This window comes from Diplodia corticola (assembly GCF_001883845.1).
Source record: "Diplodia corticola strain CBS 112549 chromosome Unknown scaffold28, whole genome shotgun sequence".
Taxonomy (NCBI): domain Eukaryota; kingdom Fungi; phylum Ascomycota; class Dothideomycetes; order Botryosphaeriales; family Botryosphaeriaceae; genus Diplodia; species Diplodia corticola.
In genome coordinates, this window is record NW_017971507.1 from 226680 (window position 1) to 250192 (window position 23513).

Below are 23513 nucleotides of genomic sequence, written 5' to 3' on the forward strand. Positions count from 1 at the left end.
CCAGCGCCCGCCCAAGCCCGACCTCAGCTCGGCCCTCCGCCCTGCATTGACTCCTACGCCACACCACTGCTCCCCACCACCGCCATCCCACCTGCGCCGCGGCTCCGGCTGCCCCCTCGGCCACCATGAAGGCCGCTCCATTGCTCGTCGCCTGGCACGACGACAACGCCGCCATCTACTCGGCCCACTTCGAGTCCCACGGGAAGGGCCGCCTGGCCACTGCCGGCGGCGACAACAACGTCCGGGTGAGCTCCCCCACGCGCCCAGCCTGCCGTCTTTACTGCTGACACCCGGAGCTAGCTCTGGAAGGTTGAAGCTTCCGGCGAGGACCGCAAGGTCACCTACCTCTCCACCCTCGTCAAGCACACCCAGGCCGTCAACGTCGTCCGCTGGTCCCCGCGAGGTGCGCCAAACCCTCCTCCTCCCTCCCCTCTTCGCTGCCCCCGTAATCCTCGTCTGATCACAGCCTTCCCGTAGGCGAGCTCCTCGCCAGCGCCGGCGACGACGGCAACGTCCTGCTGTGGGTTCCGTCCGAGACCCAGACCCATCGCCCCTTTGGCGAAGACGGCCTGGACGACAAGGAAACATGGCGGGTGAAGCACATGTGCCGGTCGTTGGGCTCCGAGATATACGACCTGGCGTGGTCGCCGGACGGCGCCTTTTTCATAACCGGCAGCATGGACAACGTCGCCCGCATCTACAACGCCCAGAACGGTAGGCACGCCTCGTCTCCAGCTGCGGGGAAGCTTTCTGACCTCGACCAGGCCAAATTGTGCGCCAGATCGCCGAGCACAGCCACTACGTCCAGGGCGTGGCCTGGGATCCGCTGAATGAATTCGTCGCGACGCAATCTTCCGACCGCTCGGTGCACATCTACACATTGAAGACGAAGGACGGCCAATTCTCCCTGGCACAGCACGGTAAGGTGACCAAGATGGACCTGCCCGCTCGCCGCGTGTCGAACAGCAGCCCTGCTCCCCCAGACCTGGGGTTGGGGGGAAGCAGTCGAGCTTCGTTTGTAGGAGAAGGCTCCGCTCCGGCCATTGGATCCCCGACTCCCTCTGCGCCGGGCACGCCCGCGTCGCTGGCGCTGCCCATGAACCCTCCCACTTCACACAGCCGCCGCTCGTCCTTTGGCTCGCAGTCCCGCCGCTCCGTCTCCCCCGCTCCGTCGTCAATGCCGCTTCCTGCGGTCATGCCGTCGACGTCGCCGAATATTCATGCTGGATTGGCGGTCCGCAACGCAAACATATACGCGAACGAGACCCTCACATCGTTTTTCAGGCGCCTCACTTTTGCCCCCGATGGCAGTCTCCTCTTCACTCCAGCCGGTCAATACAAGACATTGAATGCTGGGAATTTCGACGGGTCCAAGGCGGACGACAGCATAAACACAGTGTACATCTACACACGAGCCGGTCTCAACAAGCCTCCGATTGCCTATCTTCCAGGCCACAAGAAGCCGTCCATTGCGGTACGATGCTCACCGGTCTACTACCAACTACGAGATTCGCCTCCGCCCACGAAGCAAATCACGATTGACACGTCCTCTGCCGAGGAGGAAATCCCTTCTTTGCCCGAGCCGGCGATCCCTTCAAAGCCACCGCGATCGTCGTCTTCGATGGACCCGCCGCCCATTACTAGCGCTCCCTCCCCGTCTCCTAGTGCGGCGGCGGCCTCGCCAAGACCCGAGTCTGAGAACGGTGCCGCAGCATCTCCCGTACCCTCAGGTCCTCCAACGGCATTCAGCCTTCCGTATCGCATGGTCTACGCGGTTGCTACGCAGGATGCTGTGCATATTTACGACACGCAGCAGCAAAAGCCCTTGTGCATTGTCAGCAACCTTCACTTTGCCACATTCACCGATCTTGCCTGGTAAGCTCTCCCTGAAACATGTTAAGAGTCTCGACTGACATTTGAAACAGGTCCACGGACGGCAGCACACTTCTGATGACATCGTCTGACGGGTTCTGTTCCTGCCTCACCTTTGCTCCGGGTGAGCTCGGACAGGTGCATCCGGGGCCGGCGAAGCACCACCCGGCCGCGATCAACACCACCGCCACCATATCGTCGAACCAATCCACACCGACCCCCACGCCCACACAGGCCTCCGCGCCGTCGGTCCCGAAACCCTCGAGCTCCGGCTCCGGGTTCCCGGCGTCGCCCTCCTCCTTCGCCCCCGCCCGACCGGCCAGCCCCGCCCGCTCCATGTCCGCCTCGTCGGTCGCGACGCAGGGCTCGTTCGCCCCCGGGCCCGACCCGAACGTCACGCTCAACCAGCAGACGCCCTCGATGGGCGCGGTGCCCGGCGTCGCCGCGGCGAATTCGGGCCCCGTCGGCCAGGTGCCCATGTGGACGCCGCCGCACACGCCCATGCCCGGCACGCAAGGAGGCGGGGGGACGCACAGCGCGGCCAGCTCGGTCAGCGGCGCCGGCGGCGTCAACCCTCTGCCCGGCGGTCGGCGCGAGAGCGAGTCGGAGAAGGAGGAAGCATCATCGTCCACCGCGGAACCGTCGAAGAAGAGGGAAAGCGAGAAGGGCGGCGAGAAAGGGCCGGAGCCGAAGAGGAGGAGGATCGCGCCGACGTTGGTCAGCGCCGCCGCGGATGATGATGATGATGATGATGATGGCACGGCGCCTGCCGCCGCGCAGCAACAGCAACAGCAACAGCAACAGCAACAGCCGCCGCCGCCGCCGCCGCCTGCGGGCTCTTCTTCTGCTGAGTGATGGGATGGGATGGGTTGGGATGGGATGATATGATTTTGCTGTGTGAAACGGTTTAACGCTGAGGTTTACGGTCTTACCACCTCTTTTTTCCTTTACTCTTCTTTTTTTCTTCTCCTTCTCTTTGATGATCGATCATATTCTGCATCATTTTTTTTCTCCGAAACGGAAGGGTGGATGGAAATGGGGGGAAACGGGGGAAACGGGGGAAACGATGGTGTCATGGGAGTTTTTTTTTTTTTCAGATACGGGCATCGGTGGGATTCTTCATGATGGATGGATGAAGCCCCCCTTTTTTCTTTTTTTTTTCATCAGAGAAACCCCCCCTTCTTTTTGTTTGTGTGTGTGTGTGTGTCTGTGTGTGTCCGTGTGTGTGTGTGTCCGTGTGTCCGTGTGTGTGCATGTGTGCATGTGTTCATGTGTTCATGTATGTCTTTTTCCTTTCTTTCTTTTTTTTCCTTTCTTCGAACTGCTGGGCAGGAAAGCAAGCAAGCAGGCAATCAGGCAGGCAGGTTTAAAAGGGGCTGGATCCTGGAATTTTTTTTCGTTTTATTTTTTTTGTTTTGGTTTTTTTTAGCCTCTTTTCTCTCTTCTTGCCTCTCGCGCGTATGCAGGCACGGTCGTCGGTCGGGTCGTATGTGTGTGTACGAGGGACGGAGGGAAGGAAGGAAGAAAGGAAGGAAGGGGATACGTATGAAATTCTCGATATGAGGGATGTATATGTGTGTGCGTTGTGTGTGTGTTGTGTGTGTTGTGTGTGTGTTATGCGTTCTGCGTGTTTTGTGTTGGTGTGGAAATGGTGTGTGGGTGGGGCCGGGAAAAATATTAGATGGGGTGGGTGATGCGATACTAGGATGGAAGATGCGTGCGACGGCATGGGACAAGGGGCCTCGGGGAGGGAGAGGAGAGTGGAATTGGGAATTCCCCATGTGTAGTACTATAGTAGTAGCAGTTGTAGTAAGCCTTAGTAATTTGTTTATAGTGATTGGCTTCTTGCTCGTTCTTTCTTTTTTTTCTCTTTATAAAAAAGCAAAACTTTGGAGTTAAAGCGTCAAGTTTACGGGGGTGTTTGAAATCGTTATGGGAGGGGGTGGGTTTTCGTTTCCCTTCCCTCACCTACCTACCGTATGTATGTATGTATATTCAGTAAGAAGGAGCTTGCTAGCGTTGAGAAATATAGTTCGAGTAGCTCGATCTCTCATGCTTTTTGAGAGGTCGTTCTCCCATTGAGTTCTCGATAAGCAATCGCTCGAGATCATAGGTCGTAGTGCCTTCCCGTCGCTGGTGATCAGCAGCCCGCCGTCCGGCCCGTGTGCACGTCATCTGGACAGTCAGATCCCGGCTGCCACGCGCACGCGCGTGCGCCTTCCTTCGCGTGCTTTAGCTACCTACCTACCTACTCTTTCTTTTCCTTGTTGGCGGCTAGTAGCTAGTCTTTCTGCGTACGATGTAACGGTTTCTCGTTTACTTTTTTATTTTTTCAGCTCTTTTTTCGAAGCGGTCCAGGTCAGGTATTGAGCGGGCGTCACGGTTGCAGCTACCTAGGGATCAGGGAAGGCGCGTCATCCCGGCGCAGCCTTGCCTACAGGCTGCCTACCTCGACCACACTCAACTCCTTCCTACGCGTATCCCGACTGCCGATCTGGGTTGCGTTTTTCTTTCGCCTCCCCACCCTCCATCACCCCGGGCCAATCCTCAACCAAAATGCCGCCGCCGTCATCATCACCATCAGCAGCAGCAACAGCAACAGCACCATCAGCAACAGCAGCCATGAGACCCCTCCACGCGCAACGACCGGCCTACAGCTTCACCATCCCCAGCCTGCACAACAACAACAACGCCGCGGACGACAACGACAGCGACGGCGTGCAGTTGGAGTGTCGGGTGTATCATCCGCCGGGGTTTGCGGAGGGGTTGGTGACGGGGTTGCGAATGGGCAGTGGTAGTGGTGCGGGAAGAAGGGGGCAAGGAGGGGAAGGAGGGGAAGGAGGAGGAGGAGAGGAGGTAGGAGTAGGGGGAGGTCATGCGGAGGAAGGAGCAGGAGAGACGGAAGAGGAGGAGGGTGCGACGAGGGGGAGGAGGACGAGGATGATGATGAAGGCGGCGATCGTGGCGCATCCGTACGCGCCGCTGGGCGGGAGCTACGACGATCCGGTTGTGGGGAATGTGGGGGCGGAGATGCTGGCGCTGGGGTGGGTTGTGGGGACGTTTTGTTTCCGGTGAGTGGGTTTGCTGTTGAGTTTTGCGGTGTGGTGCGGGGTTGTGGTTGTGGTTGTGGTTGATGGGGTGTGTATTTCTTTTCTGGGGCTTCCGATTCTTCTTTCTTCCTTGTCTCTGCGCGCCTTGTCTCCCCCCCTTTTTTTTATCGAGAGAGAGAGGCAACCCTTTGAAGCACGCCTTCATTTGTTTATCGCATCCTGAGCTTCTATGGCTGGGCGTCATACGACGACACGCTGCTGACGTCTCGTTCCGAGCAAAAACAGCGGCGCCCACGCCGGTCACCACAATCATGGCTCCGACCATCATCGCCACCAGCACCACGGCAAAGGCAAAACGAGTTGGACAGGGAAGCCCGAGCTGCAGGATTACACCTCTTTCGTCGGGCTGATGGTGGAATACATGCGTTCTCTGCACGAGGGCCTTCTACTCCCCAATCACCAGCAAAATCACGGCGAAAGCCCCTCCTCCTCCTCCTCCTCAAGCGGCACCACCACATCAGAAGACGACGACGACGACGACACCACCGACACCACCCAAGCAAAACCCCCCACCATCCACCTCATCCTTGCGGGCTATTCCTACGGCTCGCTCGTGGCGTCCCGCCTGCCGCCCCTCCCCGCCCTCCTCGCTCCGTTCTACTCTTCTTCCTCCACCCCTCCTTCATCCTCCTCTCCCCCTCCCCCAACCCCACTCCCCACACATCACCACCCCACCACCTCCCCCGCCGCCACAGCCATCCTCCTCCGCGCACGCCGACTAGCCGCCGAGACGTTAGCAGAAGCGCGCCGACAAGAAGAGCAGATGGTATCCGCGAGCGCCGCGGATGGGCAACACCAGCATCACCGCCGCCGCATCAGCAGCCCTGTGACGATGGGCGGCTACGATGGTGGCGGCGGTGGTGGCGGTCGAAATAGTAGCAGCAGCAGCCACCATGCCCGGCGGAAGAGCAGTGGCGCCGTGAGGGAGGTGAGACGGAGCTTGGATCTGGCGAGGGAGGGGGCGGAGAAGTGGGTGAGGAGGAGGAGGGCGTGGGGGGATCATCATCATCATAACGATCATCACGATCACCATCACCAGCAGCAGCAGCAGCAGGTCGGTCGTCGTGGGGGTGGTTCGGTGGGGGGTTCTTCGGCTGTGGCTGCGGTGGCGGCGGCGGCGGAGGCGGGGGAAGGAGGAGGAGGAGAAGAGGGACAGGGACAGGGAGAAGAGGCGGAGGAGCGGCGGCGGCGGCGCCAGGACAAGGCAGGCGTGTCGGATGTGCCGCAGCAGGTCAACAGCAACGGCAGCAGTGGCGGCGACGCAAGAAGAAGTCGACGACGACGACAAGGAGGAGCCGTGACGCCGCCGCCACCACCACCACATTGCGAGCTCGCATACCTCCTCATCTCGCCGCTGCTACCGCCCACGTCCTTGGCCATCGCGCCCGGCCTCGCCACGCTGCCCGCTTTCCCAGCCGCACTTCCGGCACCCTCGCCGTCGCCCTCACCGTCATCGTTCCTCGCATCCGCGGGCCGCAGACTCGGCGGGTTCTTATCCTTCGCTGGTGGTGCGGCTGCGGCCGGTGACAGTAGTACCACTACTGCGCCGGGCAGCAGCAGCAGCAGCAACGATGACGACGACATCAACACCACCCCATCCAACCCCCTGCAGCAGCACCCCACCCTCGCCATCTTCGGCGCCGACGACGCGTTCACGAGCGCGAAGAGGCTGGTCCGGTGGGCGGAGGGCATGCAGAGAGAAGGCTCGAGCACGAGGGGTCCGGGTCCAGCAGCCGGGTTTGAGGGCGTGCTTGTGGAGGGGGCGTCGCATTTTTGGCAGGAGAGGGGCACGATGGCAAGGCTGAGGGCGGAGGTGCGGAGGTGGGTGGGGAAGAGGGGAGAGGGTGGTGGTGGTGGTGGTGGTGGTGCTGCTGCTGCTGCTGTGAGGGATCGTTTTTTTCCTTGAGAAATTCTTTTTTCTTTTTGGCTGGTGGTGTGATGGGGGTATTCTCTCTCTCTCTCTTTATATTCAGGCATTGGGTGAGAGGGGAAGGGGAGGCTGGAGTTTGTGTACATTGTCCGTGCAGTGAGGAGTCTGTCTGGAGCGTAGTCGATATAATTTTTGTGGCCGATTCGTTCAAGTTGGGGGTCAGGCTTGCTTGCAGGGTCGATTGGCTCTCTATCCAGCGATACTGTAGCAGGCTAGGCTGTGCGTTTCTGTTGCTTGTACAGTAGGTTCCAAGGTGTATTGAGCCTTCTGTGCTCGGCGAAGGATGATGCGCCCTTCCGACGTGGCGAGTTCAAAAGCGAAGACCCGAACGTACAAGCGAGTAAAGCTGCACATAATTAGCCAGACGTAAGGCTTCCATCCCTATGTAAGTCGGATGCGTTATCATGGCGAGATCAATGGAAGTTGGTATAAATATCCTGTAATCCGCTATGCTTAGGTAAACGTCTTTGTCCGGGATCCGTGCTTATAGCAGCAGTTTGCATGCACCTTGAAGCGATGTGAATGTGATTTCCGGAAGTGTCACATTAGCAATTCACTGGGTCTGATCTGGGAACAGTTATGCTCGACAGACTTGAAATCTGGATTTCTCCAACGGCAACCAAGACAATGCCTCGGTCGTCTTCAATGTGAATTATGAATCCTTTTGCCCTTCCCGCCATTTCCGCGCCATGCCATGCCCTTTTTATTTTGATGAAACCAATGAACCCTTCGTAGCTGCCCTTTTGGGAAAAATGACTAAATCATGCGCGCCATCCCAGGCCCTAGTCATGGCCAGCTTTGAACGAGTCCACGCCGCGTACGATGGCGTAACTGGTGGCCGCGGCTAATGCTCCCACGAGTAGCGTCTGGAACGCGCTGAACCAGCACGTCTTTCTCGGGCAGCTGGTTGCACTTGCCTTGACGTAACCGAAGATGAGCAGGACGACCACTGTGATGGCGACCGACGTGAACAAGGCGTGGTGAATGTCGTCGAGGAAAAAGTATGGAAGCATGGGCACAAGTCCGCCTATAGAGATGGTTAACGTGACCGTCTGGACGAGCTGGTAGGCAGACTTACCCAGGAAGTAGGAGAGGCCCATGACGAGTGCTGAGATCCAAGCGCGGTTTAGGGCAGGCTTCTCAAGCTTGAGTTCGAAGTCCATCATAAACTGGTCAAGTCAGTCTGAGTGCGCGACTGCAGGATTAAAAATAGCCTACCTTGACCCACATGTCCTTGTCTTGGCGGAGCGCTTCAACGACCGGACGGACCGTCTCGCGCGGCACATTGTACTCGTCAAAGATTTCGTAGATTTCCTGTTCCTCGGCTTCTGGCATCTCCTCAACCTCGCGCCGCTCTCGTGCTTCCTCGACTTGGTAGGTCTTGCTTTCGGTCACGGCAGCCAGGTACGCGCCGAGACCCATGCTGATGGCACCGCTGAAGAGCTCCGCCAGACCACCCAAAATAACCAGGCGGGTGGAACCGATGCTGGAAAATGTCAACTTTTTGTTCTTACTGTGGAGAAAAAAAGAAAGAAAAAGAATAAGAGCGAGCAAGTCGGCACGTGGGATCAAGGCAACGAAAACAAGAATCCAAAGCTCTTCGCCGAGATTTGTTTGTCCACGGCCGAGCTTTGGGTAACGTGAGAGCATGCGACGGCACCAAAGAGAGAGAGAGGGGTAGCACCTACGAAGACAAGCCAGCAGTCAGGGCAAAGGGAACGGTCAAGCCATCTGCGAAGCCGATGATGGTGTCGCGGATGATGGCGCTGTTGCCCGAGTGCTTTTCCGAATGGCGCTGCGACTCAGAGGCGGGGAAGGTGAGGTATTGGGCCGGCTTGGAGAGGAGAGGGTCGCGAGACATGGTGGCGACAAGCGATCAGCGTGTAGGAAGTAAGATAGGCTGGTGTTGATCAGATGCTGGAGGGCCTTGAGATGGGCAGAGAGCGGCGCTCTGGATATGGAGTTGTTGCCGCTTATGAGATGGCTCGGCGGTGTTTCCGATCAAGGAGGAGGGCGCAACGCAACAAAGAAAGCAGAAAATTGCGGCTGATGGGAGAGGGAGAAGGGCGCCCCGGACCGGGTTTAATAACGACGAGAAAAACGGAGGTAGCACGCTCGGTCGCGCAGCTGGGTGCAACTTCTACACAAGTGAAGGCGCCTGCCCGACACGCGTGGCCAATCAACGCCCGTTCATTACACACCAACCGACCTCAGGCCCCGGTGGTGAGACGCATCGCATCGGACATAGCTACCACCCTCGGCCTCGGGCTCAGGCGAGAACGTAAGACGCCCATTCGGCCTCGACTGTATCTGTTTTAGTCCCCAGCTGCTGTGTCTCTTGCCGGTGCACCCGCCGCTAGTAGATTTCTAGCACTGCCGAAGATGCCGTCACTACTCACTACGTACCCAGATCGGTACATCTCTAGAAGTATTACAACAATGTTTCTCGCTCCTTCACGAACCACCACGCATCTCGAAAAAAAAAGTAAAGATACCATTTTCTTTTTTCATGAACGTCTGTCTGGCCGATCGAGCCGTCATCGTTATTTTCTTAAAGCGGCCACTGCTCGCAAGTGACAATGGACTACCAAACAAAGACAGGAAAACCTCCACACCAAGACTCCAACTTCCCCTCCAACCCCCTCCCCCCGAAAAAAGAAAAACAATCTCCACAACCCATCCGCCCATCCATCCATCCCATCCCCACCTCTCCCAAACGAAAGAAAGAGAGGGGAAAAAAAAATGCCCATGCCGACGCCAACAACGATAACGACACCAACACCAACAACAACAACAAACCCAATCGCCCCCGTCCTAGCCCCCGCCCTATCCCTAGCCCACGACATCCCAACCGCCCTCCTCCACCTCCTCCACACCATCCTTACAGCCATCCCCACAACCACAAGTCCAAACCCCCTCCCCCAGCTCCTCCCAACCATCCTCCCAGCCATCCTCCTCCCAACCATCTTCGCCCTCCTCCTCTCCCTCCCCACCACCCTACTAACAACCTACCACGCCACCATCCTCGCCCCCTTCTCCGCCTCCATCGTCGCAAGCGCATGCGGCGCGGTGGCGGGGGCGACGGCGCGGGTGGGCGTCATGGCGGGGTTAGTTGAGGATGTAATTAGGGTGGTAGTGGCGGCGGCGGCGGCAGCGGTGACGGCCGTCAAGAAGGAGGGGGAGGGGGAGAGGGAAGCCAATGCGGAGGAAGACGAAGCGGGGGCGTCGGCGGGATGCTGGCTCGCGGCGCGGACGGCGTTGATATACGGGGTGGTGATTGTGGGGGTGGTGTGGGAGAAGGCGGAGGGGGGGAGGTGTGGGGGTGGGGAGGAGGAGGTGCGTTGTTTGGAGGACTTCTCGAGTGATGGGGACAGTGGGAGTGAGGGTTGGAGGAGGAGGAGGAGGAGGAGGAGCATGGGTGACGTGGTGGGGTGGGCTGCGTGTGCGATGGGGCATGAGTATATGATGGACTTGTTGATTGTGGAGGCGGTGGCAGTGGGGGCGTGGGCGTGGGGGAGGTGGGGAGGGGAGCCGGGAGGGGTGGACTGGGTGAAGGTCATGGCAGAACAGTGGTACGGGTGGGGAGGGGTGGAATGGGTGGAGTGGGCGAGATCGTGCGGGGAGGGTTGGCGGCGATGACGTTGTTCGGCGGGGGGTATGGAGAGTAGGTTTAATGGCACACAATGGCCGTGTTGTATTAAGGGGGGAAGAGATGGCTATATGACTGAATTTGGTGTTTCGTCTTCCAAGTAACCTTTAGAGAATGCTGTTATTTTAAGTCATGTACTCTGAATGGGCGACGTAGCTGATGAAAAGAACAAGAATGGCTCATACTAGCAAAGGAAAGCGTCTGAGCAAATGCCCACAAATGTGGAACAAGACCGGAATACCGTCAATTGCCTAGACAGAGGTGAAGACCAGGCTATGCTTTTTGTTCGGGACAAACACGACTTACTCCGCCTTTCGCTTTTTCCTACTCTCGTTTCTGCGATGTTGCGCTTTTCCTCTTTTTCCCTTTTGTATCATCTTTCTCGTTCCCTTTGCCATTATTCTTCTCTTTCTCCTTTCCTTTGCTTTCCTCCTCTGTTTTTTCTTTATTCTTCTTCGTCCTTCGTGCTTTTTTCTTCGATCCCTTTGCGTTGATTCGGGGAGCGTTAAGCGTGTACTTGTGCTTTTTCTTAACATGTTCCCGCAACCGCCAGAGTTTCTCATAAGGCTCGGTGTGTCGATCACAATCGGGATGAGGACATGTGAGGCTGGAGCTATCCCAGAAAGGCCTATCGTGTTCATCTCTTTCCTCGTCATCATCCACCGGGTCAATATCGCTCGGCAGCGGGTGACTTTGCCGCCGGTGTGCATCTGGCTCCGTTGCAGGATCTCTGTCATCTTCAGTTTTAGCTTGAGGTAGCCTTCGCACAGACGGTCCTTCTCCGACATCCTCAACGACAACAGGCTCTGCTTGAGTTTCTTCGGCTGGCTCTTCAACAGCACCGCCGCTATCCGCCGTCCGAACCGTTGCGTTCTCGCCAAAAAGCTCTGCGCAGCGCCGCGTTGCGCGAGCAATGACAGCGTCGCTAAAGCCACCAAGCGAGGAAGCCTTGCCGAGGACATCGCGCCAATCCTTCAGAGGCGGTGCTTTCCCACCAGAAGGCTTCCGCGGTCTGTTGTCATCGCTGTCTTCCGAGGATGTGCTGTCCGACCGCGGTCGCGCAAGCAGATTAGCTGCTGAAGCGGACGGGTTGTTCGGAGTCGGTGGTCTGGAGCTGTCGGGCTCGGGCTCGGTGGTTTGCGCTCGGCTTGGGGGGTTGCTGCCTGCGGCAGCGTCCGGAAGCTGACCATCAGCCGCGAGCTGCGCAAGACGCTTCCTCACCATGTAGTACGACTCTCCAGGGAGCCGTTCCCATTTTTTCGGACGGCCTCGTCCGCGTTTTTTCGCCGAAGCTGACGTCTCCTCGCCTTCTGTGACGTAGGGCGTGGAATCGGGCCCGGGAGTTTGGCTGGCGGATTTCGGTGGCCTGCCTCGGCCGCGCTTGACTTTGGCTTCTCCTTCACTCGCGCTTTGATTCTTTTTCCGCCGTTTCGTGCTGCGAGAGCGAGACGCTTCGGTGTCGGTTGCGGTATTGGCCCCTTTCCGAGACGTGGTGCTGCGGCCGCGGGAACGATTGCGTTCATGGACGGCCATGAGCACAACGTTTAATTTGCTCACGATGGAGCGAGTGGTCGGGCCAAGAGCTTCATACGCCTTGTCATCATCCAGGATGAATTCCCGCCGGAAACCAGTGGGTGTGGCTGCGCGGCTTGCACTAGCTCCGCGATTGGGCGCTTGTCCATCAATCTCCATGCTTCCTTCGTGAGAGCTCCCGCGCGAAGCTGGACCTGCCTCGCCAGCCTCTGGCTCCGTGTCGTCCTCCCATTCTTTTCTGTCCCACTTCTCCCTTGCTTTTTTCTGTACCAATCCCACCAGAATTTCCTTGATATCCCGGATCGGTCTCTGCCGCTCGTGTCCAGGCCGACGAACCGTGTGCTCCTCGTCCGGGTCAATCGTGGGCAGTATGGTGAAGCGCTCGTAAGGGCGGGGAACCTGCTCCGGCTCGAGTGGCCATGCGGTCCACATTCTCCCGGGCTTCCATTGCTCGTCATCGTCGTCGCCTTCGTCGGCAACGCCGGTCTTCTCGTTCTCGGCCTTCCTAGCAGCCTGTTCAGAGAGGAGGCGACGCTTCAAGGCGTGCACGTCGTAGAGGTGCAGACTCAGATCCTCAGCGCGCAGCTTTACGAGCGATTCAGTGAGGTCGCGTTCCTCCTGGATGTACCTGCGGTAGGTCTGCCATTTGCCGTGGAACCTGGGGCGATCGCTCTCGCTGTCCGAGCTGGTGTACTCGCTACCGGACTCCTCGTCGTCGCCGGCTTCCGGCGCGTGGCCGTCGGTGCTGGGATCGCGCTCGACGGACGAGACGAGCTCATCGTTGTCGGGATCCGGGACGGGCGGTGGGCTGGAGGGCAGCGGCAGGCTCGAAGAGCGGAAGTAGGGCGATTCATCGCGGGGATTGGCGGGCGACTCGGGCGGCAGCGGACCGCCGAACAGAGACATGTTGGGTGGTTGGGCGCATGTTTGATTTGGACGCGAAGATCAGCGGCCGGAGGCGGGCGGTGGGGTTGCACGGCAGAGTGGAGCGTGGCGCGTGTCGCAGGTCCCTGGGCTGCGGGCGTGTTTCGAGACGCAGGCGTGCAGGGATTGCGTGTGATTTATTTTTCTGCGATGGAGCCTGGGGTCATAGGGCAACGGCGATCGCATCACATGGGGCGGTTGATTTGCCGGGTGGGTGCGCAGCGTCGTCATCTCCCGCCGTCACGACGCAGCGCCCCAGCTACGTGGTGCTCAAGGCTCTGCCCTCCGCGCAATTACTGCTGCTGCGCCTGTCGCATCCTTGAGCCACTCCCGCCCTCCCTCTCCTCTTCCTGCCTCTTCCCCGCCGACCGAAGCCCCGCCCGAGCGAAAACAAACCCCCTGCTCCACGAGATATGTGCGCCTGGCGCGTCCGCCCTCCTGCCGCGAATCTGCGGTAGCACTCGACGACGACATGGCCTCGGCCCTCTCCACGCCCCCGAGCGATCCTCGACACTCGACCTCATCGCAGCCCTCGCAGGCCTCCTCCACCACCCTGCACTCCGCCCACGACCCCCACCGCCACGACCATGCCGACCCGGCCGCCGGCAAGAGGCGGAAGCTGCTGGGGCGCGTCGACTCCTCCGCCGCCGCCCAACAAAACAGCGACACGAGGCCGCAGGGGCTGTTGGGCGCCGATCTAGGGGAGCGCGACAAGAGGCGCCGCCTGCCCAGGCGATCGGGAGGCTTCCTTTTGGACGCTGCTCTGCCCGGCTCCAGCGCGCGCCGCCGTTCTCGGGAAACCCGCGCCGAGGAGACGGATAAGCGGGCGCGAAGTCGGCACCTGAGCAAGAGCCCCTCGTCTTACGACGGCTCCCGCAGAGCTTACAGCAGAGGTTCCTCTTCCCGAAGCCGTCCGCTCAGCGGCGACACGGATGTTGGCCCTTCCGGCAACGGCCATGCGCCCGAGCCATACGGAGCAAGGACTCCAGAGAATCGCCAGGACAAGGCGCAAGCTAGGACTGGGCTGGGCATCGACGTCGAGGGCGCAAATGAATATGAGGAAAATGCCGTGTCGCCGCCGAATGCCAGTATTGACCCTGCCCAGATTATCAACATGGCTCTTAATCTGAGCGAAAGTAGAAGGCGGAACCTGGGACATGGTCAACTGACCGCACCATCGCTGCCGCGCAGCAGAAGAGGAACCGCCTCAGGCATGGGGCCAAACATACCCATGCAAGGAAGCTTCTATGACTACGGCATTGGAGGGAGTCTCAAGCAGCATCTGCAACAACAGCGGCGCGTCTCGCGCAACATGTCCCCCACCAGTGGTCGGTTGAGCACGCCTGCCTCCCGACATGTCTCCATGTCAAGTCCTAATGCTCTCATGGAGAACAGCCTTGGACCGTCGCATAACTACACCTTCACAGCAGCAACGCTGTCCCGAGCAGAGAAAGCAAAGACTTATGTCGAACTGGGAGCAGAATATCGCCGGTTACTGCAAAATCTTCCGCCGCTCAAGCCAGACAGTGAAGCCGGCTATGCTTACAGTGCGTTCAGCTCCCCTGGCAGCCCGACAGTAGAGTTAAAGAAAACCCTTTCACGCACAGGTCCCGATCCCCTTGGCCGACGGTACAATCCTCTGCAATTCATCCGCAACAGGAAGCTTCGGGGCCGCGAACGAAGACAGCTTCAGCCCGATGTCGTCGATTTTGAAGACATAGACAGAGTGAGACTGTGGATTGACACTGTGGAGCAATCAGCTTCCCGGCAGAGCTATCGCCAAGAAGACAAGGTTCTTCTGCCTCCCTTCATACCGAATCCCATGTTCCAGAGCAGCCCCGAACAACCGCAAGAGGGTGTCAAGAGACCGAGCGTCCTTTTGGGGAAGCAGAAACGGCCTCGTATGGATTGGTTCACCTTACCGACTGAGTTTTTGGCCGATGCGGTGTGGCTCGAGAAAGACAACCACAAGAGTTTGATTGAAGACAGAAATGGCAACAGGATTTTCCCCTCGCCACGTTCAGCAAGTGTACTCAACCCTCGTCTGAGCAGGGATCAGACTAGACCTAGCATGGACAAACGGCGCGTGAGCACTGCAGGCTCCATGGCTGGCGGCGGTACCTTCTCAGAACCTCGGTCCAACTACTCCAGCGAAGCCGAAAGCCACAGAGGTCGTAAAAAGCGCCACTTTCTTCACTCTCACCGAGAAGATAGTCCCGAACGTGGGAAGCGACTTGGCTGGATCTCGCGTGGCCGCTCAAGCAGCTCCTCGGGCCTTTCTTCGAGCGACGATGACATGAGCGCAAGACGAAAGAAGCACGACCGCAGACTGAGCACCCAGGACGAGAATATCGGTCCTCTGGAGCGCCACATGAAGACGCTGTTGGAAGATGACGCACGTGCAGAGAGTGGGCTGTCCCCGATCATAAGCTCTCCAGAGAAACACTGGGGTGCCAGTCAAGCGAAGGCTCCAGCACTCCATCGGGTAGCAAGCGAGACTGAGAGTGATGTTGACCGCAGGGCCGGAGCAAAGAGGGCGACGAAGCGCTTGACCCTCATGTCAAGCAATCCGCCCGAATCACGACCTTCCATGGATGGCCTCGATTCATCAGTGCCCAACACACCCCTGTCGAAAACATTCAGCTTCGGCGCATCCTCCCCGCCGAGCCGCATAGCATCGCCGGACCGCAGCAAGTCGAAGAGATCCAAGCTGCCCTTCTTCCGTTCCGACGGAAATGCGAAGGCTCCTAAAGTGGATACTCTTGACTTTGCCCTTGACTCGTTCAGTCATAGACCGACCAGTGGAGAGCCGACCGAACGTGGACGCCTTAGCATCAGCATTGACCAGCCCCGCCGTTCAAACTCGTTACCCAGGCCTATGTTGTTGAAATCGCACAAGACAACTGACAGCTTGAGTAGCCTTGCGTCCATACAGGAAGGCAAGGTAAGCAGGGGCCGGAAGGAAGGGAAAGACAAGGAGCCGAGTTCGGCCGTGACCAGGTTCTTCAAAGACGTGGGACGAGAAGGATCCAAGGCGAGGAAGTTCATCTTCAAGAAAGACAAGCCACCGGAAGAGGCAGACGAGGACTCATCGTCGGATGATAGCGACATGTCATCTACATCAGACACGGAAGAGGAGATGTCCAAGAGCGTTTTGAGACGCCGTCCAAAGCCAGCCTCACGGACTGGGACCGATGCAGGTCTCTCGGATGCATCCGATATATCAGAGCGACCACAAGGATATTCTCTACCGACGTTCAAGTCGGCCGCATCACAGGACCAGAAGCGTGATTCGTCCGCAGAACCTCGGCGTGGACGTACTCGACCATCCCGTTTCGACCGTCTGGCACCTCCGCGTCTTGACACCAATGTCAGCCGTTCATCGTCCCCGGGCGTCATCCAAGTACAAGCTGTGGGTAACGGTACCCGGGCCCGTTCCGAGGGCCCTGTCTCTCACTCTCGCTCCTCATCCGCCGTCCGTCGCCGCATGACCAAACTCTTGGAGCTGCCAGGCGGAGCCGGCCGTGCTGGGCTCCCACCATCCGATCTCTCCCGCGCCCCAGTCGACCGCAAATACAGCGATCGCTCGCCCGCTCGCCCTTCGCCGCAGCGCCACTGGAGCATCACCGACGAGAACCTATCGCGCCGGGCCTCAGCCTCAGCCCGCCACCCATGCGCCGCGGCCACCATCATCGCCAACAAGCGCACCGACATCGCCCGCATCCAAGCCCTCCTCCTCTGCTCCGGCATCAAAGCCGCCGAGCTCGCCCGCCGCGCCCACTCCGTCCCCGACACCCCTCCCCCCTTCCTCCTCCGCGCCGCCGAAACAGCAATCGAGCACGCCGACGCCGCCGACGCCGCCGCCGCCGCCGATGCCGCCACCAATCCCCCTCCCTCCAACAAGCAAGACCTCCTCAAACACACGCGCCTGATCCCCTCGGTCGCCCGCAAGGAGCAACACGTCCTCGCGGCGCGCATCCTCGCGTCGGACCTCGAAGCCGGCTCGGCCGCGCTCGCCGCCGCGACGGAGCGCTTCCGCGCGCAGCGCATCCGCAAGCTGCACGCCCGCTGCGAGGCGCTGCGCATCGAGCTCGGCGACCGCCTCACGCCGCGCTGCCACGCGTGCGCCGACGACGCCGACGCCTTCACGCGCGAGGTGACGAGCGGCGCGGCGCTGGCGGTCAAGGCCGTGGCGGACCGCGTGGACGCGATGGGGCGGGCGAGGCGGAGGCGGATGAGGTGGGTGAGGCGGGTGGGGTGGATGTTGCTGGAGTGGTGCGTTTTGGGGGTCATGTGGTGGGTGTGGTTGGTGGTGGTGGTGGTGCGGACGGGGTTGGCGGCGGTGAGGGGCGTGGGGAGGGGCGTGAGGTGGTTTTTGTGGTTGGAGTGATTGATATCTGGTCTCTCTCTCTCTCTACGTCTCTACGTCGCCTTCTTCCCTCTTTTCTTCTCTCTCCGCTTCCGCTTCCTTGTCTCTTTTGCTTTGAAAAGGTTTTTCAACCCACTCCTACGTTTCCGTTTTTAATTTCTGTTTTTTTTTTTTTGCGTTGGTCTGGAGGTTGTGCGGTGGAGAAAAGCGTATCTGTTGGAGTGGGCTGTCTTATGTAGCTCTGATACCCCGTCGTCTGCGTGGTAAAGACCATAGCGGTTTTCTGCTTTCTTTCTTTCTTTTCTTCCCTTTTCTTTATGTCGTCGTCATTCGTGGTTTGAAGCATGGCGTTTTGGTATAAGCCTTTATTTTTTACTTTCTCCTCTTCCCTTTTGCTCGATACTTTACAGCCGCTTGTTCGTGGATACTAGTAAAAAACTGTTTATCTAAAGGGTGGTGGACGGATATTTGGGGAAAGGGGCATTGTGTTGGTTAATGGATTGCCGGCTAGGTAGGCGCGGCGGTACACAATGTTTCTAATTAAGCTTTTGGTGTTGCTCTTGCTCGTAGTTGTATTATATACGTGTATGAAATGACGTGGAAAGTAGGGAGAGGAGTAAATGGAGGCATCGTGTATCGTAGCTAGTCGGCAACATGACATTTTTTCTTTTACGTTCGGCTCGAGTGTATCGTTCGTGCTGCGACATGGATGCAGTGGCCATGGCTATTGTGTGAGCTGGTCCTTGCGTTGACCTCACCCATCCATCCATCCCTTCCCGGCCCGGCGCTTTTGCCGTCTTCCACTCATCGCTCCACCTCACCTCTTGCCGCGGTTCCAGCCTCCGGATCTCGCGACACTTCACTTCCGTGTCGGAGTCTTCGGATCTCTCGGGCATTTCCATCCGCGCTTCCAACAGCGAATCGCAGCGAATCGCCATGGTGGTGCGTGGCAGCCATTCGTTGGCAAAGGACGTTGCGACCGCAGTCTGCAGGTGCGTGCCGACGCGTATGCCTGGGCGAGGACTTCGACCACAAGTCATGCACCACGCGGAAGCAGGCAGGAGATCTGCGTATGCCAACCAAGTCCACGTGCCATGGTGCTACATCGGGCCATCGGCAGCCGTGGCATACTATGTAGGTAAGCTTGCATCCGCCGCGGAGCCTGGCGGGATGGGACTGGCCAGTCAGGCACCACGCAGCCCTATGGCTGCCGGCTGCCGGCCTTCCGAAGCTTGATGTGTCGGTCAGTCGTGCCTGCTGACGACTTCGTGTCACTGATGATTGGACTGCCCGGCCGGTCTCGGGATTTGCAGCTGATGCCTGCTACTCTCACTCGTCTGCCTCGCTGATCGCTGCATCTCTCTCCTTCTACCCCTTGATTTCCATTCTATCTATACCATCGCCCTCTTTATTTCCTAGAGCTCTATCTCGAAACGCATGGGACATTCAGCATGAGCGCCCTCAAGAACGTGATCGAGCCTGGTTGTACGTCACTCGTCGCCGCAATAGCTACCAAAGCGTAGCTAGCCCGGTACTTGGAGATTCTAATTGGAAATAGCCATAGTACTTGTCTTCACTGCAGGCGCTCTTATCAACAGACGCCGTACCATCCGCGATAGCGATGGAGATGTTTACGCGCCCTTGCTCCCGCCCTCGCACTACTCGGACAACACTCACGTCCGCAAGAAAAACCTCATATCACTCTTCCTAGCAAAATTTCCGTTCCTGGTAGAGATATGGTACTGGAACCTTATATACTGGTATAAACGCCCTCCACTAAGCGCTATTATCCACCGCTCTAATAAAGGCAGGGTGTACCAACTCGCGCGCGCCCTAACCGCAACCCTCATCCGCAACAACGATGCCGTCTTCGCCCAGGCCGAAGCCCACGCCCTCACCATCCTCTCCCTCGAGAAGCGCCTACACATCGCCGTCGAACTCGCCGTCCAGAAATACATCCTCAACCACCACCCCTGGCTCATGCCCATCCTAGCCACGATATACTACTCGCACATCACCATCGGCGCCATCTTCCTCGTCTACACGTACGTCCCCCCTCCCACCACCACCCGCAACCGAAAGCAAATCCCTAACAAAAACAACCCCCAAAAAACAGCTACACCCACCTCCCCCCACCCACCTACCGCACCATCCGCCGCACCCTCGCCTCCAACAACCTCCTCGCCTTCCTCCTCCTCTCCGCCTACCGCGTCTCCCCGCCCCGCCTCCTCCCCCCCTCCTACGGCTACACCGACGTCCTCCACCCGGGTACCGACTCCGGCTCCGGCTCCGCCTGGACCAACAACCGCTTCCAGCTCACCATCGCCGCCATGCCGTCCCTCCACTTCGGCACCGCGCTCTTCGTAGCTGTTTGTTTAGTACGTTTCGCGCCGCACGCGTGGGTGAGGGGCCTGGCGCCGCTGTGGCCGATCGCGATGGCGCTGACGGTGGTGGCGACGGCGAATCATTGGGTGGCGGATGTGCTGGTGGGGGCGGCGGTGCCGGTGGCGGGGTGGGCTGGGAGTCGCTGGTGGGTGGTGCTGTTGGGCGGGGTGGAGCGGTGGGGGTGGGGGTGGGGTGGGAGGGGGGCGTGGGGAGGGAGGGGGATAGGGATGGGGATGGGGATGGGGATGGGGATGGGGATGGGGATGGGGCGGAGGGAAGGTGGAAGGATGATGGGGAGGGGGAGGTGGAGGCGGAGGGGTAGGTGGAGGCGGAGGTGGAGGCGGAGGCGTGATGGGGGGAGGGGAAGGGAGGGCGGGTTGGTGGTGGTGGCGCTTGTGGGGTACGCCGGTATAACGTCTGTGGCCTTCGCTTGTGCGTGCGGAGAGTCGAAGCAGAGGTGGGGATGAGAATGCGAAGGGAGGGGAGGGAGATAGGACACGACTATGCAAGAAAAGAGAATGAGGGATGCGCTGACGAAACCGAAAGGACGTCCCATCTGCGGCCTGATGGTGCCGACGCCCCCCTGTCTACGTATATCAAGACCGAAGACGTCGGCTGGGGCCGTCTTCAGAATAGACCAAGTCGGACATCGTCCGGCGACGGCGGCAAGAAAACTACATCAATCCCTAAAATAACGACGCGGCGATGATGAGAAAAACAAAACCGCTGGTAATGTTGCAGTCGCACCCGCAAGCGCCGAAGTGACCGTCGACCCCGAGGCCAGAGGAAAGAAAAGGCCAATCCGCGTGAAAGAAGACCAAAAGGCGACAAAGAAGAAGCCACCCAGCAACAACGGCATCCCTCAACCCCTCCTTCGGCGACTGGATGGTCACCAGACGGTCTTTGGGCCTTGTTCGTTCGCTGCTGGCGCTATAGTGGGGTAGGACGTCACGATTCAAACCTCACAAAAGTATACGTATACAAGATGAGGGAGCGGACAGGATATCAGTGCGGGCTGACCCTACTGTCTCACTCATTCCCATTTCTCTGTGTGCTTTTTGATCGTTTGATGCTCGCCTGATTGATGGTGGCTGCTCACGGCGGCCACTGCTTGATATCGCCACACGCCTCGACGATGGACATCTCTTCGTTGTATTGTTTGCTAGTAGTGTTGCCGTTGCTGTTCGTTCAGCCCATTTTAATCGCTGCCACCTGCCCATTACTCGACGGTTCAGCTCGAGGCACGCTCTCAACGTCGTCAGCGCCATCCCTTCTCATTCTATCTGGGAGACGGCCGCGCGTCTATCACGAGCGGTTCTTCCGATTACGATTTACGAATGAGCACTTGGTCGTCACCGGCCCGGGACGAAGACCACTGAGAAAGTTTGATTGACTTATCAGGCGCCTGCCCTTGTTGGCATAAAGGGTGAAAACAAACAGTTGCGGTTGTCCTGGCTAAAGGGGGCTTAATATGTTGCACGACTCGCGGATTGCGGTTAACGGCAGCGGCAGCCGAGAAGGGCGTCCCTTCGGGGTGGGCGGAAGGGAAGCATATTAAGGGTCTAGTAGTCTATTTGAATCTGGTGGCGGTTAGATTTGGCGACAAAGATGGTGGAGGTGAAGGGCGGACGTTCGTGTGAGGCGCCCAGGCCCGGCCCGGGAATACTGATGGTTCGATTTCTTTGACTCGTATCGGCGGTTTGACAAGCACGAACCCGGGAACACCGGGCACCTCGTACAGCACGACGAATGAGGTGAAGGTGGAAGCGATAGTCATGATTCGTAGCAAGATTGATCAGAAATGGTGAACGAGATGGATTGGAAAATTCCCGTGTGCGCCCCGCCTGTATCCTGGCCCCCAAAGAATTCTACATTGACAGTTGCGATCGCTACGTGAGTATGTCGTTAGGTTCAATCATCTAAGATGCTCATCATCCGTGTCCTGGTGCGATATAAGCAATTCTGGGTCCGGCTCGTCCTCGTCGGTACTATGGTAGTTGGGTCTGGGCTGCCGAGCTGGGGCTTGTTTCGAAGCCGCTACCCCGCTCGCGTCGCCGTTCTGCTGCAGGGTCTGGCTATTAGCCAAGCTGCTCGGTTGGAACTCGATCTCAACGTCGCCAAGGCGCTTCTCGCGTTCGATCGTAGGCGATGTTTCTCCTGCCGCTTGCAGCATGGCCTCTAGCATTCGCCGTCCCTCGTGTAGAGCGTTGAGCTCGGCGCCTATGCAGGCTACGAGCAGCTTCCACCCTCTCTCCTCGGCGAGGTCCAACTGCGACTCGACGTAATTTATTGTCTCGGTCAGATCAGCTATGAGATGTTTGGCCTCGGCCGTTGGGTCCGTGCCGCTGCCCTGGTGCATTGTTGCCTCTGCAATGTGCTTCTCGAATTCGGTGATTCGGTGAACGATGTTATCCCACATGACAGCCCCTTGCTCCAACGCGTCGCGTTCCGTTTCGCTTTCTTGCCGCAGCTTCTCGGTATTGGCCTGCTCCTCGTCCCAGTGTTCCCGTGCCAAGTCCAAGGTGCGGCGTCTGGGGGGGATCTTGAAGAAAGGCGCCTCGCTTGCTTGACGATCACGCGCCGAGCAAGTGCGGAGAAAGCCGTTGATATCGGCCTCTAGGATAGAGAGCGACGCCTTGTACGACGACAGCTTGGACTGCACCGAGTTCTCAATCTCGGCCACGTCGGCCAGCAGCTTCCGATGGCGAGCCTTGGCGGCGCGCAGCTTGTCCTCCAACTCCCAAATCTCGTCCTGCAGCACCTGGGCCTCGTCCTTGAGCGCGGCGGTGTGGGCGCCTTCTTCGCCCTGCTCGATGGTGCGGATCTGCGTCTCCAGCCCGTCTCTCTGCTCGGCCCAGCTGGCCAGCTTGCGCACCACGGCGTCGTTGCCCGCGCGGTCGTGGCCCAGCAGACGCCCCTCCTCGGCCTTGACGGTGGCGAGCTGACTGACGGCGGTGCGGATGGCCTTGCGCACAGCCCGGATCCCTCTGATGTTGGAGTGGCGCCGTTGGTGAGGATGGCGATGCTCGTCGGCCAAGCTCCGCGCGGTGGGCGTGGCGCTGCCGCTGAGATCAGCATCGTCGTGGGCGGCGGGGGCGCCTTGGGCGAGACGCAAAGCCTCGTCCTGCTGGTAGAGCAGGTCCTGCAGGTCGTCGTGCAGCTGCTTCTCCTGGCGGCGCAGCAGGACCATGCTGTCGGGCAGAGCGCGGTTCTGTCTCAGGCGGGCGGTCGAGGCGTGGATGCTCGCGGTGATGGGGGCGGGCGGGACGAGCGGAGGCGGTGGGGGCGAGGCGGCAGCGGACGGGTGGGAGTGGAAGGAGGCGGAGGCCATATTCGTAGGTGGTTCGTGCCAGAGCGGTAGCTCATGCTCGGACGCTGACTGACTGGCGAGGAGGGTGGACGCGGCCTGCTGCAGGCGGGACCAGGAGCTGAACAGAGACATGGCGGTTAGCCGCAGAGGAAGGCGGGCGCCGGTGTTGACGAAGAGGACACTTACGCTGATGTTGGTGGATGTCGTTAGTGGGCCAGGGTGCAGCAGCACCAACAGACCACGCGGGCAGTGGTTGTCTGGGAACAGCGGAACAGCAACAAGGCGAGCCTGAGGTGTCGACGGCGGATGACCTGGATGAGCTAGCTACGCGCTACGCCCCGCGCCTGCCGGGAATAGCAGCCAGCCCTGCGCCACACTGCCGAGCCAATCAGGAGCCAATCAGCCCGACGCGCAACGGCGGGCTCCACGAC

General features: G+C 59.2%; 8 protein-coding genes across 8 annotated transcripts; 4 read left to right on the forward strand and 4 right to left on the reverse strand.

The window, feature by feature from the left end:
* Nucleotides 1-125: 125 nt before the first annotated feature.
* Nucleotides 126-2727, forward strand: BKCO1_2800072 (wd40 repeat-like protein; the record flags this gene model as incomplete). The annotated part of the gene is made up of 5 exons (XM_020273724.1): nt 126-245; nt 301-403; nt 478-714; nt 765-1875; nt 1926-2727. 5 exons carry the CDS (start codon nt 126-128, stop codon nt 2725-2727), a joined length of 2373 nt encoding a protein of 790 aa, XP_020129975.1.
* Nucleotides 2728-4428: 1701 nt separating this feature from the next.
* BKCO1_2800073 (patatin family phospholipase) lies at nt 4429-6888 on the forward strand (the record flags this gene model as incomplete). The annotated part of the gene is made up of 2 exons (XM_020273725.1): nt 4429-4943; nt 5199-6888. The coding sequence occupies 2 exons, from the start codon at nt 4429-4431 to the stop codon at nt 6886-6888; spliced, it is 2205 nt and encodes a 734-aa protein (XP_020129918.1).
* An 806-nt stretch (nt 6889-7694) lies between these two features.
* BKCO1_2800074 (vacuolar iron transporter) lies at nt 7695-8773 on the reverse strand (the record flags this gene model as incomplete). The annotated part of the gene is made up of 4 exons (XM_020273726.1): nt 7695-7939; nt 7991-8081; nt 8131-8398; nt 8601-8773. 4 exons carry the CDS (start codon nt 8771-8773, stop codon nt 7695-7697), a joined length of 777 nt encoding a protein of 258 aa, XP_020129912.1.
* Nucleotides 8774-9920: 1147 nt separating this feature from the next.
* On the reverse strand, nt 9921-10328 carry BKCO1_2800075 (uncharacterized protein; the record flags this gene model as incomplete). Its single annotated transcript, XM_020273727.1, has 1 exon — nt 9921-10328. The coding sequence occupies one exon, from the start codon at nt 10326-10328 to the stop codon at nt 9921-9923; it is 408 nt and encodes a 135-aa protein (XP_020129913.1).
* Nucleotides 10329-10885: 557 nt separating this feature from the next.
* Nucleotides 10886-13000, reverse strand: BKCO1_2800076 (rna polymerase i specific transcription initiation factor; the record flags this gene model as incomplete). The annotated part of the gene is made up of 1 exon (XM_020273728.1): nt 10886-13000. The coding sequence occupies one exon, from the start codon at nt 12998-13000 to the stop codon at nt 10886-10888; it is 2115 nt and encodes a 704-aa protein (XP_020129914.1).
* Nucleotides 13001-13490: 490 nt separating this feature from the next.
* BKCO1_2800077 (uncharacterized protein) lies at nt 13491-17408 on the forward strand (the record flags this gene model as incomplete). The annotated part of the gene is made up of 1 exon (XM_020273729.1): nt 13491-17408. The coding sequence occupies one exon, from the start codon at nt 13491-13493 to the stop codon at nt 17406-17408; it is 3918 nt and encodes a 1305-aa protein (XP_020129915.1).
* A 1430-nt stretch (nt 17409-18838) lies between these two features.
* BKCO1_2800078 (uncharacterized protein) lies at nt 18839-20094 on the forward strand (the record flags this gene model as incomplete). Its single annotated transcript, XM_020273730.1, has 5 exons — nt 18839-18872; nt 18946-19147; nt 19199-19432; nt 19504-19722; nt 19767-20094. The coding sequence occupies 5 exons, from the start codon at nt 18839-18841 to the stop codon at nt 20092-20094; spliced, it is 1017 nt and encodes a 338-aa protein (XP_020129910.1).
* Nucleotides 20095-21687: 1593 nt separating this feature from the next.
* Nucleotides 21688-23103, reverse strand: BKCO1_2800079 (autophagy-related protein atg28; the record flags this gene model as incomplete). The annotated part of the gene is made up of 1 exon (XM_020273731.1): nt 21688-23103. The coding sequence occupies one exon, from the start codon at nt 23101-23103 to the stop codon at nt 21688-21690; it is 1416 nt and encodes a 471-aa protein (XP_020129911.1).
* Nucleotides 23104-23513: the final 410 nt, after the last annotated feature.